Source organism: Abramis brama (genome assembly GCF_963993115.1).
Source record: "Abramis brama genome assembly, chromosome: 10".
NCBI lineage: Eukaryota > Metazoa > Chordata > Actinopteri > Cypriniformes > Leuciscidae > Abramis > Abramis brama.
In genome coordinates this window covers 19,129,601-19,141,572 of record NC_139972.1, presented here as the reverse complement: position 1 = coordinate 19,141,572, position 11,972 = coordinate 19,129,601, and the positions used below count along the sequence as shown (strand labels likewise).

At 37.1% G+C, this 11,972-nt stretch overlaps 1 protein-coding gene across 9 annotated transcripts in view; it reads right to left on the bottom strand.

Annotated features, from left to right (window-relative positions):
• Positions 1–10,921, bottom strand: part of mark4b (MAP/microtubule affinity-regulating kinase 4b) — a 41,106-nt gene extending 30,185 nt beyond the window's left edge. For 6 of the 9 annotated variants that reach the window (XR_014607968.1, XM_084126490.1, XM_084126495.1 and 3 more), the window contains exon 1: positions 10,040–10,890. Coding sequence is in view for 8 of the 9 variants with exons in the window: in XM_084126490.1 (XP_083982616.1) it covers positions 10,040–10,090 (51 nt within the window). In the remaining variant the exon portion in view is untranslated. Of the gene's footprint in view, positions 1–10,039 lie in introns of all 9 variants that reach the window. The other 3 variants (XM_084126489.1, XM_084126492.1, XM_084126491.1) reach the window with 2 other exon arrangements.
• Positions 10,922–11,972: the final 1,051 nt, after the last annotated feature.

Sequence of the window (11,972 nt, the reverse complement as noted above, 5' to 3'; positions counted from 1 at the left end):
ATAATCTGTCATAATTTACACACCCTCACGTCGTTCCAAATCCAAACCTTTATAACTTTGGAACATAAAAATAGATTTTGGAGAACGTTTTTTGTCCAAACAATGAAGGTCAATAAGGTTTAAAATATTAGACCTGATTGACTTTCCTTGTATGAAAAACAAAACAAAAAGTGTGTTTTTTGTGTGTTTTCCACAGAAGAAAGAATGTCATAAATGTCTGGATCAAAAAGAGGTGAGAAAATGATTTAGATGGGTACACTTAACAGTGTTGTTATAGTTTTTGTTAATTGAAATAAAGCTGAAATTAAATAAAATATAATATTAGCTGAAAAACCTAAACCGAAAAATTATTTTCAAATAACTGAAATGAAAGTACTACAACTTAAAACTCAAATAAATATAAATTAAAACAAAAGAGAAATATAAAATAAAGCACAAAACAAAATGACTAAAAATTAAACTCATTTTAGTGTATACACTAAAAATAACACTGCTTCAAATCTCCACATACTTCAGGCATAAGTTTTTGTAGTTTCTCCAAGAAAAGCTAATCTCTGCTTTGCTATACATTGCTGACATGTTTCATGTCTGGCTGTTCAAAGATCTTAAGTCTTAAATCTAATCTATCCAGGAATGCATTGCGACACTAAACTGCACTCGCACCTTGATGCGATGTGACGCATGTGGCATTCTCAGCCGGACACTGATCATTATATGTGGGTACAGAATAATCAAAAAACAAATACCGTATGCATCTTATTCTTGAATTCTGACCAAAAATATCTGGATTTATTGCTTGTACATTCTATATTCTAGAGTATAAGGATATATTGCATAGTACATCTTTATGAGGGGATATATTTTCTATAGTCTCATGAGCTCAAATTTTAGTGATGGAAACATCTTTTCACACCAATAAGGCTCTTTTAGTGACCCTACATCCCCACACCCCCTATTCCCAACAGTTTGACCATTTCATGCTGACATAGACCTCATCGCCTGTCACCCACCCATCCTCCTCCACCACCGCCCACTGCCCCACCCTGTCCAAGCCACACACACATTGATTGTTCCACTGCTGCTCTCTGTCTGATTGCCCTTGCAATTTATATGAGAAGGTGGGGGGCAGGGTGTAGAGGAAGAGGGTTTCTCAGTGAAAGCAATATGTCACTGAAATAGATGGCTTAGATGGGGGAAGAAAGCACCTTGCTATAATGAACAATACATTATGATGCATTTAGATATTCAGTTTCCTCCCACTTAGTGTTTACATGCACTTTAAAAGTTTGATTAACATCTGACTAAAGTCATGCAAACGCTTTATTGCACCCAAAGTCACACCAGTCTGATTTTTGCAAAAATGTAATTTAAGGTGTGGTCATGTTAGCAAAATGTTGTGGCCAAAAAATCTATTATTCACAGTCAATAGTGTAGCAATGCATAAAGCACTCCTCACACAGAAGTCACTTTCAAACCAAGCAGATTTCAACGGAGTGAATTCTCATGACCAACTTGAACACAAATAAAATCTTCAAATTCCGACTGTATGGATTCCTATCGAAATTACTGGATTTTGAATACAAACTTTCTGCAAGCAACACTAAATATTACATTGTGCTTTTGCTACGAAACAGAGAGGTGACTCTTCTTTAATCTTTCAAATATTCAATAATGTGTGTATCATGTACATTTAGAGATGAAGTCTGTATAGTTCAACAACATGCAAGAGATGAAAGGGTTGGTTCACCCAAAAATGTAAATTCTTTCATTGATTACTCACCCTCATGTTGTTCCAAACCCGTAAGACTTTCGTTCGTCTTTGGAACACAAATGAAGATATTTTTTAATGAAATCTGAGCAGTTTATGACCCTCCATTGACAGCTACGCAACTACCACTTTGACACAAAAAGTTAATAAAAAGATCATAAAATTAATCCATACAAATCGAGCAGTTTAGTCCAAATTTTCTGAAGAGACACAATCATTTTATATGATGAACAGATTGACTTTAGGATTTTTTTTCACATATAAACATTAGGGGTGTAACGGTACGTGTATTCGTACCGGACCGTTTCGTTACAGGGCTTTCGGTTCGGTGCACGTGTGTACCGAATGACCGAATGCAATATTTTGTGTGCGGAACATAGACCATTTTCGTGTTTCCAGACTTCCACACGAACATATTAAGTGGCGGAAGTCTCCGCGTTCAGCGCAAATCCCGCCCTGCAGCTGATTCTAAAGTTTTACATTCTCTGGTTTTACCCGTCGTAAAAAAAGCTTTTCCGCTCCGTGTGCGCCGCCGCCGCACTCTCCGTTCCGTGCTGCGCTCTCTGCTCATGTTCAATGTTCGACTCCGTGTTTGCGCTGCGCGTTCTGCTCAGTCGTTAACGGCCCAAACACTCCAATCATGTACCGATCACGCACTGTAAAAGCAAAGTCCGCTCAAATAAGGTGAAATTTCTCAGTAGTAGTCTTCTGTTTGCTGAGCTGGTATATGTTGGCAACAATGGTAAAATGACCTGCTCTGATCACATGCTCTGGTAATAATAGCTTTGTAGGACTATATTTTATTTTGATAATTAGTAAAAAAAAAAAAAAAAAAATCTTAAATTGATTATGTTGATTGATTATTGAAAAATAATAATACATTAATATATGTATGTTTAATATTATTTTAATATAGGGCTATTTTCTGTTCCTTTTTTCCCCTGGTGTTTCATTTAATTAGGTGATTCTAAGTTTAATTATTGATGATAACAAGCTTGGAGGAATTGCAATTAATTACAGCAAATTGTGCAATTAATTAGTTCATTTTTTTTAATCGATTCCCAGCCTTAATTTTTAAATATGAGCAGGCCTACAAGCTGGGATTGGTAATGCTGCACTGCAATCATAGTTATTTATTTATATTTTTCATTATATTTTATTATGTGATATTGGTTTGAGACTGAGAGTATTTTATTTAGTGGAGAACTTTGCAGCAGTATTTTATTTCTTATTCTTTTTTTTATTTTATATATATTTTATTATATTTTATTAAAAAGTGTTTAAAAAAGTGTAAACAAATTGTTAAAAAAAAGTTTATAGTAATAAACAACCTGCAGTTTAATGTTTGCATTTCTTTCCCTTACTGTACCGAAAATAAACCGAACCGTGACTTTAAAACCGAGGTACGTACCGAACCGTGATTTTTGCGTACGTTACACCCCTAATAAACATTGATCAGCGAACATTAATAGAAGCTCAACTAAACCCGCTTGATGCGAGAGAACAAACCTCTTGCAGAAGCTCAGACGTGCTGCGTAACACGAGAATGAACCTCATTGGTTCTTGCAGAAGCTCAGACGTGCTGCGTAACACGAGAATGAACCTCATTGGTTCTTGCAGAAGCTCAGACGTGCTGCGTAACACGAGAATGAACCTCATTGGTTCTTGCAGAAGCTCAGACGTGCTGCGTAACACGAGAATGAACCTCATTGGTTCTTGCAGAAGCTCAGACGTGCTGCGTAACACGAGAATGAACCTCATTGGTTCTTGCAGAAGCTCAGACGTGCTGCGTAACACGAGAATGAACCTCATTGGTTCTTGCAGAAGCTCAGACGTGCTGCGTAACACGAGAATGAACCTCATTGGTTCTTGCAGAAGCTCAGACGTGCTGCGTAACATGAGAATTAACCTCATTGGTTTTCGCACGTCAAGCAGACATGCTTGAGCTTCCGCTTACCTCAACTGATGTGTGCGTTGATGAATGTTTTATGTGAATAAAAGCCTAAATTCAATCTGTTCATCACATAAAGCGATCGTTTCTCTTCAGAAAATTTGGACTAATTATAGATTGTAAAACCAATCTCTTTATGACCTTTTTGAAGCTTCAAAGTGGTAGTTGCATAGCGGTCTATGGAGGGACAGAAAGCTCTCAGATTATCTTAATTTGTGTTCCGAAGATGAAAGAAAGTCTTATAGGTTTGAAACGACATGAGGGTGAGTAATGAATGACAGAATTTTCATTTTTGGGTGAACTATCCCTTTAATTATAACTGCAGATTTAAAAAATATGTATTGATCTAGACCTGGTAGGACTATGCAGCGCCCAAGACATAATTCCATATAATAACATGATTCTAGAGTCCCACCCCAGACTGAGACAATAGACCGCCTATCTAGCCTGCATCCTGCTCATGGTAGGATAGAAGCACACGTGAAGGGGGTAGAGATGGGTCAGGGTCAGTCCATCCAGACACACATCCTGCTATTGCATCTTATGACTTACTCCCAAAATCCATTTACAGGGGTCTATGTCCTGCCCTGCCCTGTGAAGCTTTGCATTTGGCATTGCAGCAAACCAGTTTCCTCTGTGCTGATTTCTTTCACAGCGTTTCCTTGAAATTAATGCACAACAATGAGTTTTAGTCGTTCACAACATCACTATGCAATATTGTGTTGATGTGAGATAAAAGTCTGTGGGGAAACAGGTGTACGCTTGAGCCAGGTGTGAAGAACCCAGCCAAAACTCAAACGTGCATTGGTTTCCTGTCTTAGATAGATGTTTTGCTTTCCTTTTGTAACAGTTTTCTGGTGTGGCTTCCAGAGTAAATGCTTGCAACAAAGATGTAGGCTTCTTAAACAGGTTCAGTGTAAAAGGCTTTATTGGTTTGTTCACTCTTTATAGGCTTATGGTTCACTGACAAGGAAATAAAACAAACAATATATTGACTTCTAAAGCCACTTTTTGTAATGTCTACTTAAAGATTTGCTTATCTGCCACAAAATGAACAGGCTACATGCAAACACGAACATGCTACGTAACCAGTGTAGCCCAATTCTCTACATGATTTGCAGCATTAGCAGAGAAAGAATTTCCTCACAAGCAAAATGGACATAACTGAAATATACATAAATGAATCAAAATTAAAATCAAATAAAGAGCTAGTGAATCAGAATCAAACTGATTCTGGAAATCTGCATCAGTACCCAGCCCTGCATAATAACTGTTATTAATTATCCAGCATATCATGCAATTAATTTGATAACATTTTAGCTGAATGACAGTCCCACTTTGAAAGATTTATGTTAACACGGATAATTTACATAGTTTTTGTGAGTTAAACAAATCAAGAGCTTGTGAATCGGAATAAAATTTAATCTGGAAATCTTTGGCAATTTACTGTGATAAATTATTCAGCACGTCAGAATAGCATTTTTAATTAAACACATAAATGACCGTCCTACTTTGACAGGTTAATTTCAAAAATGGATAATTCACATGGTTATTGTGAGATTCATATATTTAAATGAACATGCAATCTTTCTCTATTCAGCAGATTACCAGATTCTAAAACACTGCCTCAACACCGACTCAGGCCTTGTGACTGAAATGCTATTAGCCCCTATGCTACTTGTTACCCTTAAGTAAGTGTCTCTGTCATGAGTGAAACATCTGAATAACTAATGGTGCAATCCTCATGACTACAGAGCAAAAGTCTCACCTTGGCATCAGATGAGAGAGCCAAACAAAAAGCCCCAGCTGAGGCCCATCTGCTAACCGCACTCCGCAAACCCCCTCCCCATCAACTAGTAACATAACCCCCTCATGTGCCCGCACACACATAAGCCAAATACACAAGGAGACAACATCAATATCAGTTGTCAAGAGCAACTATTGGCTTGGCAACGAAACAGGGGGTGCCACAATACTTCCACAATGACTAGCACAAAAAACATGCTGATTGTGTGATTGTTGCTCATGGTCTAAACACACTCTTGATTCAAAAACATGCTCAGAGTTAAAGGTTCGACTAGATAAACATGTTTTACTTGTAGTAGCTGGCCAAACCAAATGATAACTGCATTGTGGTGGACAACATAATGCATTAACTTGGGCTGACTTGAAGACACTGATATACTGGACTGGATATTTACCACGGTAACATTAACACAACAAACTAGTAGTGCTATGAACAAGACACGCCACAGACTTAGACCAACCAAGAAGCAAATGCTCTTTATAAAAGATGCACCTTCAACTTCAGTTTCTTTGCTTTCTTCACAGCAGACACAATAACCTCTTTATTCAGAACATGAATGTCTAGGCCTAGGTTTCACTGGTTCCTCAAAAAAAAAAGCCACCAGGCGTGCGGTACCCCTGACTATCTGAACTTTACATTGGATCAGCTTTCGTGCTTTACTGAGGAACAATGAAAAACCAATCCGCTCAGTGAATTTCTTTTGGCTGAAAGTGGAGGTATAATGTCCAGTTACAACTATCTTTTAAAGGGTGTGATAGTGTGTTACTGTTTCTCTTGAAGGGGTCATAATATAAATGAATTATTTGACAGACTTTAACAACCATTTCCACCCTCTCTTTAGATTTAAACGAGCTGTTTGTTGCTGCTGTCCCTTTAAGAATTCTATGGAAGGGAAATAAGAGACTGGGTGCAATATAGTTTGCATAACTCCATCATTCAACAAAAATCTTTCATTTTTCATTAATTTCATGCAATTAGTTCATTAAATTGTCACAGATAAAACAATCAAATTGTTACTATCACATTAAAATAAAGACAGATCTGGTTGAAAATAAACTTCAGCCAACACTGGGATCCTTCAGAATGATGTGAAGTGCGGTAGGTGCTACACATCCAGGAACAGCACATGGTTTTGCAGACTTGTTATTCATCTTAAGGTGCGGTCACATTAGCGAAATTTCATGGGCAAAAAAAGTCCATTGTCCATTCATTAGTAGTATTGTAGTGATATATGAAGCACCACCCACACATAAGTCACTGTCAAACAGGAGATTTGCAGATGTGACTGCACCTTTGCACAATATATCAGTACATCAGTTATTAGCCAATATTAGAAATCTGTATCGGTCACTGTTAAAATTTTAATTGAAATTTATTTTGACAAAATAGTACAATGCAGCAGAATTCCATTTATCAGCTTATCAGAATCATCCAGAATTTTAGGAATCATATTCTTATCATATCATTAGCTCTTATGTATAGAAGAATAACAGTAGCCTATCTATCCTTTTCCTCATTACCTCACTGTGACTGGAAGGGCCAAATCTCTAAACACTGAAAATATGTCTTTGTAAATGATGTGTTAGAGTGTAAAAACACGTAACAGATCAGCAATGAGGAAGTCGATTGCGTGAACAATTTCGCACTTTACCAATCAGTTTCCTCTTTTGATGTTTCGACATTTCAGCATAAGTTAAACGTCCACACAGTAGCTAACACATGAATAATTATCGTATAATTATAGCTGATATAGACATCATTTAAAGTGTCTGCTCCTCTGTGAAAGCTGCAAGCTTCTTCACATAATCAAAATCAACATTTGCGTGAATTTACAGAGTCTAGGTCAAGTCAAACAAAATGATGCAATTCTAACATCTTATTTTCCACCCGTACCTTTTTCCTTGGATAAGCTGTTACAATGTGATGGTTATCAAGACGGCTGCAATTATAGAAAAAATTTGACCTCGCAAATGAACATGAATTCATTTTCACATATGCCCTTAGATGTACTGAACATTCTGGGCTTCCTTCTTGACTCGGTCCTCGCACAACCTGTATTTGACAGACAACATGATGTTTCTCTGCCCTAAATGGAATCTGTGGATTCACTTGCAGGCTCTATGTTTTGACATCATCGTTCCACTCTTGTTCCGACATCATCGTTCCACTTTTGTTCCATGGCTAGACAGAGAGTTTTAATAACCTCCCAGATCGGTAGACACATTTCCTATTGTGTTTGCTTTGCTCGCTATCTCATCCCTTCACATCAGCTCTCATCATTCTAGATTAGAAGGTCTTGCAGTGCCTCTGTGTTGCAATGCCACACTGTTTATGTCTGTGCTGGCAGAGGTGCTGGATAACTGAAGCAAAATATGCAAACTTTTCAATTATCTTCAATCATTCATGTATCCAACCACTCCTTTTTCTTTATGTATGCTACTTTATTTTTCAGTCTATGACCATCTCCACTAAGTCGCTGTTTAGGGATCCCTTTGTCTTAATAGTTTTTGTAATAACATATAATCCGACTTTAGATTACAGTAGCAATAAATACAAGCAATCAACTTCCTCCAAAGCAATCAAATTCTGAAATGTGATGTGTACAGCAGATGTATTTTACATCTCCTAAAGAACTATTTAATACCCAAGCCAGGTAAATGGACACCTGACATGAAATCCCACTTATAAAGAGCTTTGGTAACAGTAAATACACAGCACACAAGTTATGTGACAGTCTGAGGAGGAAATAGAGAAGCAGTTCTTACAAAATGTGTGAAAGACATATTTGCAACAGTCCATGATTGGCCACAGATAAATACTTGTTGCTGTTTGCCACATTATGAAAACAAATTCCAGAAACAGATCTTATGAAAGGAACCAAATAAAAGAAAATTCTGACATCAATAACTCACTTCAAAAGCTACGTGCCTTCTAATTTACATTTCAGTCTTTTCATGACTTAAAATGTATAATGCACAAGTCAATTTGACTACTTTTTAATAAAATAAACTGGTATACACGTTTGTAAGTAGACAAAAAACACAACTTTCAATTTTATAACCTGTGCACTTAAATAATACTGACCTAGCTTTGTTACCTTGCAAACATGGTTTTGTGTTGTTTTGATATGCTCTGTGTGTTAAGAATGTTGTCATAAAATGCCGGGAACCTGTTCACATATGCATGTGCACATCATAAACCAAAGGCAACTTTTTAAGCTTTCAATTAAAATACAACAAAAATGTTATTCCATTTTGGCAAATGCACAAAGATGTCACCAAATATTCCAGACTGGGGAAGGGCAACAGTAAAATGAAATTGATCAAGCACTAATCTGAATATTGATGGTTTATAGCCCTGTTTATCGATAGATAGCTCGGCCTCTGAAAGCTGAATTCACACTGATTCACAAAGAAGTGGGTTTACTTTAAATCACATACAAGTACACAAGTACCATTTTGCACCAGGACACGAATAGGCCTAACATAGGTTGCAAATGAATCTTCCACAAATTAAACCCAATTGAAGGTCTGTAAAAGAGTCCCTTTCTCCATGATCTAAACAATAAAAACGTTGTAGATATACCCTCAATAGTGTCAATATGTCATTTGTGACAGTGTTTTCAGGGAGTGGCAGGACGTTGTTCGTTTTAAAATTCATGTTTTAGTCAATGTATCTCCTTAGTTTATGAAATAATTGAGACACAAACAGACACACAAACACAACTAACAACTACAGGTGAGCTCCGTAAAGATCATTTCTGGCTTCATGCCAATGCTCTTTACTAGCGATTAACGAGTCTAGACTCGAATATTTTCAATGAATCGGCTGAACTGGTTCGGAAAATCGGTCCGGCTGAATTAGTTTATGAATTGTTAGCGCGGTTCTTGAGAACCGATTACTCTTTTTCGGTCCTATCTGACTCATATTACGAACTGAGTAGCCTAGTCTACTGATGATAAGAGCATTTGAAGTGAACCGATGAATTGACAAACGGGCAAATAAAGATACTTTAATAGCCAAATAACAGAAATATCACTAATGGACATTACGTGTTATAGGCTATGTCACACAAGTATGACTGTATGGCAGTTTAATTATCCACACATAAAAAAACAACAACATTTTTTGTCAAATGTAAATTAATTATTTAACGTCAATACAAATTATAGACCTATTTCGTTTTCGACTCTTTATGAGCTGAATCGTGGCTGCAACAACTGAACTAGGACACGTGAAATTACAAAAAACACCATTGTTGTTAAAAACGAATAGGAAAAAACGTAATAAACAGCAATATGTTACTAAACAGCACATTTAATAATGTGTCATTCTAGAATGTCGTAATAATTACGTGATGACGTACAGGAGTAGCTGATAATGTTATTTTGAACCATTTCTTTGAAGCGAACTGTTTTGAAAGAACCGATTCGCATAAACGAGTCTCACTTCCTATCGCCAATTTTGACGACAAACGTTCTAATCAAATGACGTAAGAAAGCTTTTAACTTACGTGGTCTGCATTCCTGTCGTTCCCAGGCTGCAGCGCTGCGCGTGAGGACATCGTCCCTGGAGCTTCAGTTTACAGCAATACTGGGTTTATTTCAGCGGTCCGTGTAGAGTTGCTAATTGAATCAGCACAGACAGGAGAAGCAGTCCGTAGCCGAGCCAGTATCGCGAGGCTATCGCTGCCCTCTCCGACCACCAATACAGCGTTTTTCCTTAAACAATCCTCATTTTTGGTCAAGTTTACTAGATTTTATACGCAATGCTGATGGGAAGTGAACAAAGATAGAATAAATAAATAAATAAAAAGCTATATGATGCTCATGTCTGTGGAGGTTTGGCTAGCCGGAACAATAGATCATTTTGTACTTAGCTAAACGACAATTTTCCATCCAACAGTCCATACAGTCTCTGTTTTACAGAAATGTATGTTGAATCCTAAAGATTACGCCGTCAACGATTGTAGACCACGAGACAGACAGAAAGAAAACAAAAGCAGAACAGAAGAGGAAAAGAAAAAATTAGCTACCGCAGCATCAAACAGGGAAAAACATCCTCATTTTTTTCAATGAGTCTGGCTTGTCCAGAGAAAATAAACCACTCCCACGGACGCAGCGTCCCCTTCAAAGAGTCATCTGTGTACATTTCCAGGAAAACAATATATTAATAAATAAACAAACAACAGCGGATAGCCTACAATACGAAATACAATCTATTAAGCGTATCTCGAGCACACTCCCGTCCCAACAAAGACCACTGAACAATATCCTTTTCGAAGAGGCAGGGAATGTCAATGTTCCCAAACATAAAAACTGTACAGTCGCTGTAAAATGTTCATCCCCAGCAGCGTGTGACACTGGCATCAAGGAAGGACGTCAGGAGAAAGAATAGGCTGGGCAGGGCTGCTGCGGCGGACGCTCACACACACCCTTCCCCCCATGGTCCTAAACACACGGCCTGTTCGTTCATTCATTCATGTAGCAGACCCATTGCCAGACAAACATGGTTATATCGAATAAATGTGCACCACTCCTCCAGCTGGTCACTGTACGCTAGTACATTCTGGTGCTGGAAACTTGATTCAAAATGCATCTGGATAAAATAATAATAATCTGCATAAAATATATATGAATGTCAATGGATCTTCTGCATTGCTAAATTTAAAATAAAATGAGGATGTGAACAATATTGAGAAATGCATTAACTCCGCTGACAAAAGATTATATTTCAAATAAATGCTGTTCTGTTGAACTTTCTATATCAGGAAACCTGAAAACGTTTCCAAAACGTTATTAGCTGTTTAAACCGTTTCCAACTCTGATAATAATAAGAAATGTTTCTTGAGCACCAAATCAGCATGATTTCTGATGGATCATGTGACACTAAAGGAATGGCTGCTGAAAATTCAGCTTTGCCATCACAGGAATAAATGACATTGAGATACAGTATATTCAAATATAAAGTTTATTTTTTTATCTAAATAATATTTCAATCATATTTCATAATATTACTGTTTTACAGCCTTGGCAGTGACATTGATTTTGTGTTTTTGCAAAGTTTGCTGCATGCTTCTTTATTTGTAGATTTTTTTCATATCTTTATATGCTGGAAAACTTTTATTTATTTATATTTTTTTCTATAGCCGACTGGAAAACAATAAGCATTTCAAAAAGTTTTAAACGCTTTTACCTGCAAAAAGATTAAATATATGCAAAGAGTCAATATTTACAGTGTTGACCATTCTTCTTCATAACCTCTGCAATTTGCTCCAGCATGCTGGATATCAGCTTCTGGGCCAAATCCTGCTGATGGCAATCCATTCATGCATTATTAGTGCTCACAGTTTAGTATCACAGTTTGTGATAGATTCTTTTGAGGATTGAACACAGGTTCTCTATGGGATAAAGATCTGGGAAGTTGCCTGCCACGGTCCACGGATC